Source organism: Mobula birostris, chromosome 31 (assembly GCF_030028105.1).
Source record: "Mobula birostris isolate sMobBir1 chromosome 31, sMobBir1.hap1, whole genome shotgun sequence".
NCBI classification, from domain to species: domain Eukaryota; kingdom Metazoa; phylum Chordata; class Chondrichthyes; order Myliobatiformes; family Myliobatidae; genus Mobula; species Mobula birostris.
The window spans coordinates 22,371,104-22,387,938 of NC_092400.1; the positions used below are offsets into that span (position 1 = coordinate 22,371,104).

The 16,835-nt window shown below is 42.7% G+C and overlaps 1 protein-coding gene across 5 annotated transcripts in view; it reads left to right on the forward strand.

The window, feature by feature from the left end:
* Positions 1–16,835, forward strand: part of LOC140190838 (rasGAP-activating-like protein 1) — a 296,426-nt gene that overhangs the window by 132,561 nt on the left and 147,030 nt on the right. For all 5 annotated transcript variants that reach the window (XM_072247716.1, XM_072247717.1, XM_072247719.1 and 2 more), the window contains 2 exons: positions 4,594–4,685; positions 11,563–11,680. In XM_072247716.1, coding sequence (XP_072103817.1) covers positions 4,594–4,685; positions 11,563–11,680 — 210 coding nt within the window. The remainder of the gene's footprint in view (positions 1–4,593; positions 4,686–11,562; positions 11,681–16,835) is intronic.

Below are 16,835 nucleotides of genomic sequence, written 5' to 3' on the forward strand. Positions count from 1 at the left end.
CCCTTCAGATTTCAAGCTATATTATGCCAAAGTGAAAATGATTTCCTTGTAGTGATACAGGTACAGCACCAATTAAAAGACTCAAAATACATTTATTATCAAAGTACGTATGCAGTATACAACCATGAGATTCGTCTTCTCCACAGACAGCCATGAAGAAAGAAAAACCATGAGACCTGTTCAAAGAAAAACATCAAACCCCCAACGCGCAAAAAAAAGTTATTATTTTTACTGCTGTGCAGTAGGTATTTCATTTTAGCAGTTCTGTAAGAGCAGTCTATTCTGCTTTTAGCTTGTTTGGGTTTGAGCTAAAGATAAGGGACTATGTTGTTCAACTTAGGAGTGTTGTGTCAGCCAATCAGGACGGTGGAATTGGGAGAAGGTTCTAGATAGTGCTGGGGGGAAAGGTTTTTATGACGGACACTGGTTTGAGGTCTTTTTGGCAGAAGAATGCTGTCCCTGTGGCACCAGGTGCTTTGCGCAGGTGAATGGCTTCAAGGAGGAAGGACCAATACTCCCATGAGGGAGCTGGTTTGTTGAAGTTGGATTTTGAGCAACATTTGGAAGGTGGTGTGTGCTTTCATACAGACTGAGGGTGAGGTAAAGACAACTTCAAGATGAGCTCCAACTTGTACGTTTGAACTGAGTTAACTAATGGGCCATTTTAATTTTATTTTTCTTTTCATTTTCCTACTAACTGTTCAATAAAGCTGAAATTTGTAAATACAATTTCTTTATAATTGTATGAGGTATTATTACTTGCCGATGGGTAATTATAAGGGGACAGCACTTACACAGTTTTCGCTCAGATTGGGGTGCGGGTGGTCGAAACATCCCGGCTCTCCCAGTCTGGTGGGACCCAAGTCGTATCGGCCCTGGTTGCGTGGAGTTCGAGAAAGGTAGTTTTCTCATCGCTGAGTCCATTGGCTTGTAAGAGAAGGAGTAGCCAGCTGTGTTTCTAGAGATGCCTGGTAAAAAGGGGTTTCAAGAACAAATCACGTAAATGGCAAAAAAAAAAAAAAAGAAAAACACAATATAAAGCACCAAAGCAGGAGGAGAAGATGGCGGTGTGACACAATGCGCGCAGCTCTCCTGTGAAATGATATTGTATTTGTAAGTAGGGTGCTGTGCACGATTCTGATTTGATGGAGACAGACGTGAGAAGCAGAGGAATATCTGGAGAAAACTTCTGAAATGCCCGGTTTGTTGCTGTTGCCACTGTGCGATCGAGAATCTCCAGAGGGAAGGCTCCAAAATCCCCGGCTTTGCCTGCTGCTGGCGACGGAGGTTGGGGTCGAAGTGTTTGGCAGAGATGGTGCTTGGTACTCGGTGTCGGAGGGCTGATCAGAGCTCGAAATTTTCGGACAACTCAGAGTCGGACTGTGTTCGGGCATGGCAGGGAGAGTTTTCTTCCGTCTGTGTGAGATGTGGGACTTTTGAGAGACTTTGAACTTTTTTACTGTGACCATGGTCTGTTCTTCATCAAATTATGGTATTGTTGCACTGTTGTAACTATATGTTATAATTATGTGGTTTTTGTTAGTTTTTCAGTCTTGGTCTGTCCTGTGTTTCTGTGATATCACACTGGAGGAATATTGTATCATTTCTTAATGCATGCATTACTAAATGACAATAAAAGAGGACTGCGTGTCCTCATAATCTAATCCTAAAAAAAAGCACAAAATCATCAAAAGAGTCCCAGGCATATTCAATCCAGTTCAGTTCAGCCGAACCCAGTGCTGTGCCTTCATTATCTGGCTGCGGGCTGCAGACAATTTGATGGGATTGTTGCAATAGAACAACCTTCTATTTTAAGGTGTACCTGTTAGATGTGCATCAGGACTTCTTCATGGGAGGAACCATTTGAATTTTAGTTTGAATTCCTATCATGATTTAGTTAAAATAATGTGAATCATTTGCATCTTTACACTCCGCTGTGAATTTACACTACAACACCAGTACAAAAGAGCAAATTATAACTGTATTTAATATACCACTAAATAAGTTCTGCTCAAACCAATTTTGCCCTGTGAATCAGCTCTTGCATGCTTGTCGGTGAAATCTAGCTCTGCTTCTGTTTTTCCCATCACCGTCCTTGCCTTCTGATGTCAAGTTATGGATTAGCCCAGATTTCTTACAGTTCAGTGTTGCAAAGAGCTAAGTCACCACTTTTTAATCCCAGGATTGGCTTCTGCTGCCTGGGATTGACTTCCCTCTTCCATTTGGTACATGCTTTAGCTAAACCAGACTGTGCAGTGTCATAGCATCCTGTGTGGCTCAGACCACAGCTTCAGAATGTATTTACCTTCACGTATGAAGATTGCGTAGTGTTGCCTACTCTGTGCCTCCCAGACCTACCACAAAACTTTGAGCGTCCTTTTGTCAGTTGTTAACTATTGATTTAATATCTTCCCTCTCCGCCTACTGACATCCCTCCTAGTTGCTCAGAAGACAGAAAACATTGCTTAAATCTGCTGCTGCGGGAATTTGTCCTTGCCTGTCTTGTTGAATCTCAGTGTTGTATAGGGTGACGTATATGTTCTTCGATAATAACATTTACTTTGATCTTTGGACTCCCATTCTCCCTGAGCTACAGCAGCTCCCTGTGTCTCATTTAAATTCTCCTCACTGTACTGTATACAGTCCCTGCACAGCCTCAGCTCATCCTACCCAATAAATCTCTTTTTTTTCACATTGGTTGTCTTTGCGTGTCCTTTTTCACTGGTCCTGTTGTATTCCTTTGTTCTACTGTGATCACCTTTAAGAAAGTGAATCTCAGGGTAGAATACGGTGACATGTACACATCTTGATAATAAATTCACTTTGATCTTTGAACTTCTACCCTGACATCCTCTCAGGCTCTCTGCTTGGCTGTGCGTAGTTCTTAAGACCACCTGCAAATCCTTATCCTCGCCACCATCTCATTTCCACTGAAGTTCACAGACCTTTGGCCTCTTCTGTCCCAAATCATTTGTGCCTCAGACTGAAAAGTCTTCAGTAGAAACCTGTCTCTGAGCCTTTGGCCTACTAGCCTTACAACAATGCTTGATCTACTTTACTTTTCATTCCAGAACATCTTGGGATATTTGTACATTAAAGTGACGGTGTAAATTATGTGGTTTTGCAGAAGCCATTGTGATTGCCTTGTATAAGATGATAGTAAGTAGAATGAGTAGGCCACTCAGCACCTCGCACCCACTCTTGATGAGGTCAGGGCTGGTCTTTTACCTCAGTGCCACTTTCCTGTGCTAAGTGTAAAATTTACCAATGTATCAATCCTTGTTATGAAAATACTTCATCACTTAGCTTCTTCAGCACTCTTGAGTGAGGGATTTTCTGCTAATCTCAGTACAGAATGCTTGTATTTTGATCTTGTAAAACTTGGTTCAAAGTACTCCAGCTTAGCAAAACATTGTCCCTGTATCAGCTTGGTCAAGCTGCACGTTAGAATGAAATTACATTTCATTTCGCTAAACTAGTGAATTTTGGCCGACCCTGCAAAGCTAGCTCGAGTGTATGGCTCCTGTACCACAGAACTGTGATGTTTGTTCATCCTCCCTATAGCCTCTACAGCAGGGGTTCCCAACATGGAGTCCACAGACCCCTTGCTTAATGGTATTGGTCCATGGCATAAAAAGGGTTGGGAATCCCTCCCCGACAGGCTGCATGAACCTCATACCTGTTGGAACATGTGCAAAGGCTGAGGCTCCAGTGTGGGCTTCCTCCCTCATTCAAGGTCACATCCTCCAGTTCCCCTTCACTCACCGGTTCTGCAGCACTTAATCCAAGGGGATCCCAGGGGGGTATCTTTCACGTGGACAAGATGCTGCCTGAGGAGGTGGCAGAGATGCTCACAAAATCTAAGAAGTATCCAGGCAAGCACTTGAATCTCCAAGGAGACTGACTGAATGCAGGTATATGGAACTGGTGTAGACAAGTACAACAGTTAGAGGGTAGCGGGGTGGAGATATGTCTCTACCAAAGAAGGGGTAAGGTGTTCCTTCCCTCCATTAGCCTGCAGGTCATCCTTGGCCAAGGTGTAGCACCTGCTTACCCCCCCACCCCCGCCACACACACCAATCAGGGTCACATGAAGGCATGGGAGCAGGTGGTGGATGGTCGTATAAGCAGCCGGTGCATATCGCAAGTTATGTGACCACCGACACCAGGCAGACAATCTCTGAAGAGTTTTGATAATGGCTGGGGTCACCCGTCTTGTAAAGACACTGGCCAGAAGAAGGCAATGGCAAACCACTTCTGTAGAAAAATTTGCCAAGAACGATAATGGTCATGGAAAGACCAAGATCACCCACGTCATACAACACGGCACTTAATGAACGTAGGAACAATACCCCGTGTGGATGAGACGGACTGCAGCACCTCTTTCTGTGCTGAGTTGCTCCATGAGAGGGTGAATATTAATTTCAACCTTTGGTGGGGGGAGTGCAGGTTGAGGTGTACTCACCAAGCAGAAAGCCCAGATCTAACAGGAAACACCAAACCAATATGCGCTGTGCTTGTTTTCTCATTGCTAACCATTGAATGCACATTTATCAAGGAAAATATCTGTGTTTTTTTTCTCTCCCTAACTAGATTGACTTTAATTTGGACGCACTTCAGAAGACTCAGATAACCAGGGGCTGGTTTAGGCTGTTGCCTTTTGAAAAGAAGGAAGACGATGCAGGGTAAGTGATTCTTGTTTCTCTCACCAGTTCAGATCTCCACTATTACGTGAAGATCACTCATGATTGACGATTGTTTAGTGTCATTTCCTGTACATAACTGTAAGGAAAACGGAAGAATTGTTACTCTGGATCTGATGCAGCACACAAGAAAACTCACACAAAAGATCAATAACACAGTATTAATAAAAAAAACCTCAATAAACATAGATACATACGATAGCTTATAACCAGAGGTTGATTGTACGTTGAATGAGTGACATTAGCCTATATGTAAGGTGATTTATTCCTAGTCTAATCACGGGACAACTTACATTGACCAATTAACCTACCAACCAGTTAGTCTTTGGACTGTGGGATGGAACCCACGCGATCATGGAGAATATACAAATTCCTTACACGCAGCAACAGAAATGAACCCAGGTAAAATGTTTATTTGTTGTTTGAGATACAGTGTGGAATAGGCCTTTTTGGCCCTTTGGCCGCGCTGCCTAGCAACCCACCTGTTTAATCCTAGCTTAATCACGGGACAATCTACATTGGCCAATTAACCTACCAACCGGTAGGTCTTTGGGAAGGAACAGGGGCACCCGGAGGAAACCCACGTGGTCACGGGGAGAACATACAAACTTCTTATAGGCAGTGGCAGGAATTGAACCTGGGTTGCTCTCGCTGTAAGGCGTTGTGCTAACCACTACACTACCGTGCCGCCTTAAAGATCATTCATTGTTCACAATTATTTACTTTAAAGTTACAAAGATACAAAGCATTTGAAACTAAGTGAGGAGCTGAGAAGCAAAGCAGAGGTTCAACAGATGCAGTAGAAAGAAGACAGTGCCTTTGAAAAATCCTTCTCCTTGATACTCGAGATAACAGAAGTTTCCTTAGATAACTGAATCCATCTTTACTCTGGCTGCAAGCGGTATTTCAGATGATGTTCTACTTGTGTTTAATCCAAAGTGATTTTTTTGATTAAAAATAGAAGATGCTTAAAAAAAACTCAGCAGATCAGGCAGCATGGGTGGAAAGAGAAACAGTTAATGTCTCGGGAGAAGACCCTTCATCTGAGGTGGGAAAGAGAGAAGGCAAATTACTGTAAGAAGCAGAGAAGGGTACGGGAGGGCAGTGGGTGGAACAAAGGCAATGTATGGACACAATTAGTCTTTTCAGGTAAGGCAGTGATTTGCTTGCATTCCTTCCATTCAAGTGCAATGGTCTAGATGTTTATAGCATGGTTTGCTCTGCATTGGAAAACCCAACGCAGTTTGGGTGATGGATTTGCTGAGCACCTGTACTCAGACCACATGGCGACCCTAAGCTTCCAGTTACGTGCCATTGTGATTCACCATCCCAGTCATGCTCAGACCCCTTGTCTGTGACCCTCTTGCATTGTTAGAATGAGGCCCAACAGGAGACTGAGGGACAATAGCTCATTTTTCATCTGGGCGTGTTGCAGCCAGCAGAACTCAATACTGAACTATCCAACTTCCTCTTTGTATCAGGGCTGGACAACTGTGTTTGGCATTCTCTCTTTTTCTTGTTTGCTTCCATGTTCTGGCTTGCTAGGTACACCCCAGTGAGACAGACTATACAACATCAGTCAGACTGTACTACAGAAACAACGAAGTTTTACTGTCCACTCATGTATAGTGGGAAAGGAATTGCCAACATTTTGGATCTCCTTCAGTCCACATTAATCTCAACCTAGTTATTCTTTGATGACCCTATCTCCCGTTTCCAACACTCTGTTTCTTCATAGACACCACCTTCTATCATTTTACTTACTTACTCATTGCCTGTTATGCTGCTGGTGTTTAGGGCAGCGATGAAGGTCTCCCATCTCTGGTGGTGCTCAGGGCTTTCTCCATCATGTCGGTAGCCTCCTCTTGGTTTTCACTACTGTCCATCGTACAAGTCCCAGGTGGAGACTCGGGAACACCGTCGCACCCAGGCGTAGAAGGATTCTTCATTGTTGTTTCCGTAACAGTTTTGTTTGACCAGTCAGGGTTGTTAGCCCTGAACTGAACCCCTCGAACCTGGAAGACCGGTGGACCTCTCTTAGTCTGTCCTCTACCTGTTTGGCATGGGTAACCCTACCAAGAGCCAGAACCTAAAGCCTCGACTCCAGCTAATGTAGCACTCCAGGTCATTGAGGTACGCAACCCTCCAAACCCTACAACAAGGTTATAGTCCTCTTGGAGGTCTGTCCTCCTACCCCCTCTTGGAATTTTCCTCTCCTATTGCTCTCATGACATTAACTTCTCCTCATTCCCCACCACATTAACCCCATCTTTTTTATTTGCTTTGCATCATTCTCAACGCAATCATCATTTCCTACCCCACCCCCCAGCATCTGTGCCTGACCTGCTGATTCCAGCTGATTTAGAACACGGCACCAGCAAACAACGTGACCAAGGGTGATGGCTTCCAAATGGTTCACAAAACTATTTCCTTCACTTCTTTTTCAACCAAATATGGTTCTGCTACTGTTGAAGCTTGTCGTCTACATTTTGGTGGAGTGTTTCTGGGCCGATTGAGCGACCTGGCGCTTCGCTGTTTCTGAGGGTGTTCAGTGAGGCTTTGAGCGAAGGGTGTGGCCTCAAGGCCAATAAGGGTAAAGAAGGGTCACGAGCCCATGATCGGCTACATCTCTCACCGACCTTGCCGATTAAAGCGTCGAGGAAGATTGAAATCAACGAGGCGAGTGTGGAAGACAAGTGGGTGTTCAGCGCTGTCTACCAGCCCCTTGCTTCCTGCTGCCAGAGGAATGTGTCTGCATTTGACAGTCTCGCCCTCTCTCCCTCATACTCACTGCTCCCCACATTCGAATGGTCTCTCTCTCTCTCTCTCTCTCTGTCTCTCTCTCCTTCGATGCTGTCAGAGGATGGTGCCGGAGTTCTGGGTCTTGCGCAAGGTTTAGTCAACGCGGTTTGTCACTTAGACTCTGCAGTTCACATTACGATGTGTTTCTGGTTTCAGGTTGCTCCTTTTTTATCGTTACTATTTCGGACGATTTTGAATTGGGGCAGCCTGCAGATAATGAACACTGAGCTGAACTGAATATGCCTGGACTCTCTTTCGATTTTGTGTTTTATATTCTGTGTTTTAAGCTCTTTTTTTGTTGCAGTTTGCATGATTTGTGTTTTTTTTTTCCCTGTGTGTTGGGGTGGGATTGAAGTTTTTCTTTAAATGAGTTCCATAGTGTTTCCTGGCTGTCTGTTGGGAAGATGAATCTCAGGGTTGTATACTGCATATTCACTTTGATAATAAATGTACTTTGAATCTTTGAGATCCTTCAGCAGGTTGTTGCTTGCTCCAGATTCCAGCATCTGCAGTCTCTGAGGTCTCAAATGTTCCTTCAATTCCCTCTGCTACAGATATCCCTTTTATTCCATTCTTTACTCTCCCCCACCTTTTCCGCTACTTAAACTAACCCTTTTTTCCCTCTTTCTCAGCTCTGATGAACGGTCTTTGACCAGAAAGGTTAACTGTTTCTCTCTTCTCAGATGCCGCCTGGCTTGTAGTGATTTTACAGCATTTCCTGTATTTATTTCAGATTTATGGCATCTGCAGTTTTTAAAAAATTTTCATGATGTGTTTTTTTCATCATAGTGAACAGATTGGATTAGTATTTAAGAAGTATATTTTGCACGCTGATTTGTGTATGGCTATTGCTTAATGCTTCCTACGGGTAACATATCCACATGGAATAACCTTTTAAATGTTATCCTCACTACCTCAGAGAGGATTTAATCAAACTTTCAAATAACATGTTATAGATTTAAAATTTGTCTCTCTGCTAAGAATGCCCAGTTGCATATTTTCCATTTCATTAGACCCGGGCTGGTTTCAACAGATTTTTTTTTGCATAATCATCCCTATATCTCATCTTCTCTTAATGATGACACAAGATAATTCTGTATCTGAACGAAACAAAAACCTTTTATTCGAAAAAGCTCCTAAAATGTTTGTTTATAAGTCCTTCAACTAATTAACCAAGGAGCTTCAAAGAATATTTCTTTGGCAGGTGCAAAGCCTCATTGTCTATATAAATAATTTTGGGTACCTGCCAAGGCCATTTTCCCCAGAATGGTTTGTAATGTCGTCACTATCAGGAGAGTATCATGAGTACAAATAGGGCAGATTATGAACCATTCAAGTAGGGAGAGTAATTCTTTCACCTTGTCTCTCTGTGGGGAGATGCTACCTACCACAGGTATAAGTTTGCAAGACAAGTACAGACAATGCTTTATCATCACAATGTCAGTGGTGATGGTAGGGCATCCACTAATAGCTCAACTTTCTGATGTTTCTAGCCATAGGCTGGGAATCTGCAAAATTTATTCTGTTTATTCCATGGAAGCAAGCTTACTTTTCATAATTTAGATGTATTGAAGTGGTGACATTTGTACAGAAAGTGTGGTGCATGGCCAAGTGGTTAGAACATTGGACTAGTGACCTGAAGGTCGTAGGTTCGAGCCTCGGCCGGGGCAGCGTGTGTGTCCTTGAGCAAGGTGCTTAACCACACAATGCTCCATTCTACCCAGCTGAGAATGGGTACCGGCAAAAATGCTGGGGGTTAACCTCGCGATAGACTGGCGTCCTATCTGGGGGGGATTCTTGTACTCTCAGTCGCTTCACGCCACGGAAACCGGCATAAGCACCGGCCTGATGGGCCACAAGGCTCGTGACAGAGTTTAATCTTTAATTTGTACAGAAATATAGATCGAGCATAAGGCTATTCATGGCTTGGAAACATAGATAGAGACCACAGGACCATAAGGCATAAGAACAGAATTAGGCCATTCAGCCCATCGAGTCTGCTTCACCATTCCATCATGGCTGATCCCGGATCCCACTCAAACCCATACACCTGCCTTCTCACCATATCCTTTGATGCCCTGACCAATCAGGAAACTATCAACTTCCATCTTAAATATACCCACAGACTTGGCTTCCACCGCAGTCTGTGGCAGAGCATTCCACAGGTTCACTATTCTCTGGCTAAAAAACAAATTCCTCCTTACCTCAGTTCTAAAAGATCTCCCCTCAATTCTGAGGCTGTGCCCTCTAGTTCTGGATACCCCCACCATAGGAAACATTCTCTCCACATCTACCCTATCTAGTCCTTTCAATATTCGGTAGGTTTCAACGAGATCCTCCAGCATTCTTCTAAATTCTGGTAAGTACAAGTCCAAAGCTGCCAAACACTCCTCATATGTTAACCCTTTCATTCCTGGAATCATCCTTGTGTACCTCGTCTGGACTGTCTCCAATGACAGCACATCATTTCTGAGATATGGGGCCCAAAACTGTTGATAATACTCCAAGTGCAGCCTGACTAGTGGCTTCTCAAGCCTCCGCATTATCTCCTTGCTTTTATTTTTTATTCCTCTTGCAATACCAACATTGCATTTGCCTTCTTTACCACATATGCAACCTGTAAACTCACTATCTAGGAGTCTTGCACGAGGACTCCTAAGTCCCTCTGCATCTCTGATATTTGAAACTTCTCCCCATTTAGATAATAGTCAGCACTATTGTTCCTTTTACCAAATCTGTATTCCATCTGCTATATTTTTGCCCAATCTTCAAATTTGTCCAAGTCCTGCTGCAATTGTCTTACTACCTCAGCACTACCTACCCCACCACCTGTCTTCGTATCATCCACAAATGTTGCCAAAAAGCCATCAATTCCATTATCCATTATCACTGACAAACAATGTGAAAAGTAGCGGTCCCAGTCATGACCCGAGGAACACACTAGTCACTGGTAGCCAACTAGAAAAGGCCCCTTTTATTCCCACTCGCTGCCTCCAAGCAGAAGGCCATTCTTCTCTTGGAAGCATTGAGTATAAGGCCATTCTTGTCTTGGAAACATAAATAGAGCATTCAAATCTTGAAACCATAAGGCCATTTATGTCTTGGAACCTCATCTGCCACAAGATTAGATCATGCATGAACTGAACCTAAGAACTATTTTGTCAGATTTGTTCTATGCCTTCATATAGTGGAACCATCTTCAAATTTCACCCCGATTCCACAACTTCACAAGTTCCTGATCTCTACCTTTGGGAAAAAAATCCTTCCAGATTTCAATCCTAAATGAGCTTACCCCTAATTGATAAATGATGCTTTCATCCATTCAGATCTTCCATCGGAGGAAATAGTTTCTGTCTGTCTTTCTTATCAAACTTTTAAGCCACTGTAATTAGATCACCTGCCTAACATTCAGAGGTTGGTGGAATAAAAACTATGTAATGTCTGATTGTGGAACAAATGATTCTACCCCAAAGTTCCAACAGTTTTTTGATGAATTTGTGGTGAGGCCTCTTTGTCAGTAACTGGTCCACTTAGGTTCATATGAGAAGAATTTGGGAACACAGTGTTGGGTAGAATAAACTTTGATGAAACCTTTCCATGGCCATCCGGTTCTCTGTCAACTTTGGGCAAAAGAACGTTCAATGTTTTCATTCATAGCAATTTTTGTAAGGAATATGGCCAAGATTTCGCAAAGAATTGCACTTTTGCTGGGCACTTTTCAGGATCTCACTGGATTTCCATGTGAGTCCATTCTAAGTCAAAGGACATCATCAATGCCCGTGAAAGCTGCCCCCTTGATTTCCCCTGCACACCAATCAAGGTTAACTGGTGCGCCGTAAATTTAGCTTGCCAAATTGAGTCAAGTGTTTAGCAATCTTGTCATTGGGCTTCGAATGGGGAGCATTATTGCAGAAACTTTTGAGGAGTTGCTTCCAATGAATAAAACTTCTGTAAAAAAAAAAGTTCAGAATTAATTTGTATAGATAAATACAAAATACTTGCTAGAAGCAGTTAATTAGAATTGTTTCTAATTTAGTGATATTTTTTATTTTCCCAGTGGAAAATTAGGAGCATTACGATTAAAAATCAGGTTGGCAGAAGACCGGATACTACCTTCAATGTACTATCAGCCACTAATTGACATCTTAGTGGAACCTGTAATCGCTCCATCTAAAGTGAGTATATTGAACCCTGTACATTAACAAGCAGGTTTGAACCGAGCACGATTATTCTGATTGTCTATGTGTCAGATCCGGTCAAACTTAGGAAATGTTTGTGCTTCTTTCTCAGTTGAATAGTGTTTTAAAGTTTGTTTTAACCTCGACTGCAATAGATAATTGAAAATGAATTAACATTTTAAAGAGAGATATAAAATACCGCAGAAGATGGAGTTTTGACCAAAAAAAAAACAACCTGCTGAAGAACTCTGAGTTAGGCACTATCTCTGGAGCAAAATAGAGATCGGGCGTTTTTGGGTCCAGACACTTTTGTTCTCGCATCTTCATCAATAGCCCAGTACTTTGTGGTAAATAAAATGCTTTCCTGCATTCATTGTCTTATACTTAATACCTTATACTTTATTGTTGCCAAACAATTGATAATAGAACATACAATCATCATAGTGATATTTGATTCTGCGCTTCCCGCTCCCTGGATTACAAATCAATAGTAAATATTAAAAATTTAAATTATAAATCATAAATAGAAAATAGAAAAATGGAAAGTAAGGTAGTGCAAAAAAAATGAGATGCAGGTCCGGATGTTTGGAGGGTACAGCCCAGATCCAGGTGTAATGAACAACCTGAACAAGTATGAGGTACACAGAACAGTGTGGTTCTGTTAAAGGTATGTCACAGTTAACTTATAAATACTTTCACAAGTCATCCTGCACCAGGAAAATAAACTTAATCTCTCCTGCTAACTGAAACACTTCATCCCAGGCAACATCCAGATGAATCTCCTCTGCACACTATCCAGTGCAATCCTGTGTTTCCTTCAGTATGATGATCAGAATTCCCTATTCAAAATATGGCCTAAAAAAACATCAACCTACAGTACTGTGCAAAAGTCTTAGGCACATGTATATAGCTAGGGTGCCTAATACTTGTGCTTAGTGCTGTATTTGTCGATGTGGTGTGGAGAGCAAGTTTGTAAATCTGGCGGGAGCAAAGGATGTTGGAAATGGTGAGGGTGGAGCACCACGGGAGAGGTGTGGGACAGGTGGCAGAGAAGGAGAGCCAGGGGTGGGGAAGGGGATGGTGCAGACACACCCAGCCCTGAGACACCAGGCAAGGTTATTTGATTCCAAACAATTGGTTTATTGATCACTACGGAATGTCTCTCTGGTGTTTTCTCTCCCTTCCCCTCTTCCCAACCATGATTCCCTTCTCCCTGCTCCCATCCCACTCTCAGTCCAGAACAGAGACCCATATCAGAATCAGTTTTACCATCACTCACGTATGTCATGAATTTTTTTTGCAGTAGCAGTACAGTGCAATACATAAAATTACTACAATACTGTGAAAAAGTCTTAGGCACCCTGGGTATATAAATGTGCCTCAGACATTTTCACAGTACTGTATATCTCCTCAGATTTTACATTCTCTGCCCCAGCTAATGAAGAGGATTATCATATAACCATATAACCATATAACAATTACAGCACGGAAACAGGCCATCTTGGCCCTTCTAGTCCGTGCCGAATGCTTACTCTCACCTAGTCCCACCGACCTGCACTCAGCCCATAACCCTCCATTCCTTTCTTGTCCATATAGCTATCCAATTTAACTTTAAATGACAACATCGAACCTGCCTCAACCATTTCTGCTGGAAGCTCGTTCCACACAGCTACCACTCTCTGAGTAAAGAAGTTCCCCCTCATGTTACCCCTAAACTTTTGTCCTTTAACTCTCAACTCATGTCCTCTTGTTCGAATCTCCCCCACTCTCAATGGAAAAAGCCTATCCACGTCAACTCTATCAGTCCCCCTCATAATTTTAAATACCTCTATCAAGTCCCCCCTCAACCTTCTACGCTCCAAAGAATAAAGACCAAATCTGTTCTACCTTTCTCTTTCATCCCCATATCCATTTCACTAAGTTTTATCTTTATCCAATCTTCAATATCCCTTAACGCCTATGGTTCCTTAGACTTCTTATCTTTATCCTTCATCTTTTCGGGACAACTGACCTGAATTTTCACTCTTCCACTTTTTAATGACTCTTATTTGTCAAATGCAGAATTACAGTACCTTTAAGTAACTGCTCCCAGTCTTATGCTACTGAACTTGGCCAAGCCTTAATGCAAGACCTTAATTTCAGGCTCATTCTTATGCCTTTCTGTAACTGCATAGAACATAGAATGGTACAACACAGTCCCTTCAACCCATCATGTCTGTACCAGTTATGAAGTTAAACCTATTTGCCTTTTCCTGAACCAGAATCAGGTTTAATATCACCGGCAAGTGTCGTGAAATTTGTTGTTATGTGGCAGCAGTAAATTGCAAACATAGTAATAAAAGAACAGTAAATTACAGAAGTAAATATTTATATTTAAAAAGTTAAAAGTTATATATATAGATATAGATATGAATGGGTGTGTGTGATGTGTGTGTTTGTGTGTTTGCAGCAAATTTTGTGACATATGCCAATGATATTAAGCCTTGACTGTTTCTTTTCTGATGTCTTTGCATTCTGCTCTAGTTATTTATTGACTATATTATTATATTCATTAATACCTTTGCCATCATTGCTTGGAGTCTGCAAAATGCTTGGAGGTACATTGAGCTGAAGGATTCCGGATTCTTGATAAGCTAGAAGCAGATAGATTTCACCCATTTCCCTTCGGCTGTTGTCTTGCTTATGGTACTGTACTGCTGGAGTGCTGCTTTGTTTGCAGGAAGCGATAACTGAAGCATAGCTTGTTCCTAGAAGGACAAAATACTGTACCCCAGGACTCAATGAGTACTCAGTTAATCCAAGGTCCGATCCCAAGTAAGTACTTTGCACCAGTACTTAGCGAGGAGCTGGATATTTGTTTATTTATCTAGTGGTACTGCATGGTGTAGGCCTCTCCAGCCCTTTCGGATCTTCAAACCAGGCTGCCCCAGCAATCCCCGACAACCCCGATTAACCCTGGTCAAATCATAGGGCAATTTACAATGACCAGTTAACCTAGCCAGTACGTCTTTACAGTGTGGGAGGAAAAGTTCCCGCGTTCCATGGTGAGGACGTACAGACACGACTTGCAGACGGCACTGGAATTGAATTCTGAACTCCAATGCCTCGAGCTGTAATAGTGTTGTGTTAACTGCTACGCTACTGGATGGTGGTGAGATCAAGATGGAACATGCTAGGATGCCAGGGAATTTATTTATTTATTATTTTTTCTTTGGCGTGTGCCTGCGTGCCTGCGAGTCTGTGTGTGAGCGTGTGCGTGCGTCGATGATGATGTCTTTTTCATGGCTTTTACAAGGCGCAGAGCGAGAGAGAGACTGTGCGGCGCGCCACCCCTCACACAGACATTTTTGCAGTATTTTTCGCTTTTTTTATTTTCCGAGGTCGAGTTGCGATCTCGACGCTCAACCCGGCACGGATGGAAATGTACTCAGGAGCAGACGTAACCTCCGCTCCCGGGTCCGGCGCCGATGTCGTTGCGCCACCAGCCGGCCCAGATGCCAGGGAATTTTGAGGTTAGGGAAGAGGTAGCGTTATGTCTCTTGAAAACCCTAAGGTGGATAAGTCCCTGGGCCGTTTGGGATATACTCCAGGTTACTGAGCAAGGTGAGAGATGAGATTATTGGGGCCTTGAGAAGATCTTTGTATCTTCGCTAGTCATAGGTACGATGCTGCTGGACTGGCGGTAGCTAGTGTTGTTTTGTTTAAGAAATAAAAGTCCTGAAAATTATTGATGGATAAGTCAGGGAACTCATGGATAGGATTTAAGAGCATTTAACAAAGTATGGTCTAATTAGGAACCATCAGCATGTTTCTGTGTGGTGCAGGTCAATTCTGATTTATTTGATTGAGTTTTTCGAGGAGGTGATCAAGATAATTGGTGATGGTAGAGCAGTGGATTTTGTATACGTGGATTTAACAACATTCCAGGCATTTGACAAGGTCCTATATGGTAGACTCACCCAGAAAATTAGTACGTGGGGGATTCAAGGTGATTTGGTGAATTAGATCCAAAAACTGGCTTGCCCATAGAAAATAGAGGGGATTCATTCTGGATGGAGGTCTGTGACTAGTGTTCTTCAGTGATCTATTGTTTGTCATATATAGTATAATCCTTTTCAGTTCCAGACATCCCACCCTGCAAAAACTCATTTCAGGGAGGTAGCACCACCATTTCAGGGAGGTAGCATACCTCCACCCCCCCCCCCCCCCGCAATACCATATCCCCATATCCCCCCCTCCCCCATCGACCTCCAAGGGTGAATGTAATACTTTGTTTAGTGACTTTGTCTAATCTGTAAACCAAGTTGGGTATGTGCAGCAAATGTGACATTAAAATATGTACTTATATTATATTATCATGTTTATTCTATTAAAACTTTAAGCAAGTCTATAGGGAGTTTGGCCTCATCACGTAGGACATCAATAGAGTAGCTCCTTAGCAGCCAGCCAGCTAGTTTAAATAATGTTAGCTATGCTAATGAATGAATGACACCTGTTAAACTCTCCTGAACATGTCTTTTACATTTTAGCCCACCACGGGCAATAGAAAAGTCACTATTGCAAACAGTGCAGTGAGCAACACTGTCATTGTTTTTGAGGTCGACTGTAAAGCCCGCCCACAGAGAAAACTGGTAAGTCTACTTAGCAGGGGTCCCCAACATTTTTTGCACCACAGACCAGTTTAATATTGACAACATTCTTGTGGACCAGCCGACCGGGGGGGCCGGGGTGGGGGGGGGGCGCGGTGTTAATCATGACCGGAATATAGGTGATAAGTCAATAGCATCATAATATTTTAAGTAACGTTTGGATATTAAACACACAGTGCATATTTTCCCCGTATGAACATACAAAATCATTGCAACGCACCAATATCACTGTATCAGTGCGAGCCCTGGGCTTGTTTTCCTGCAACAAGACGGTCCTATCGAGGGGTGATGGGAGACAGCGATACTGGAAGGGGGTTCCTTATGGCCAGTCTATTCTGCAATTTAGTTTTCGTTGCATACATTGCAGAAAACTCCGCTTCGCAGCGATATGATGTTGGAAATGGAAGCAACGTTTTCAGTGCTTTCATGGCTATCTCAGGATATTTAGCCTTGACTTTGATCCAGATTGCCGGCAGAGATGTTATGCCAAACATACTTTTCAG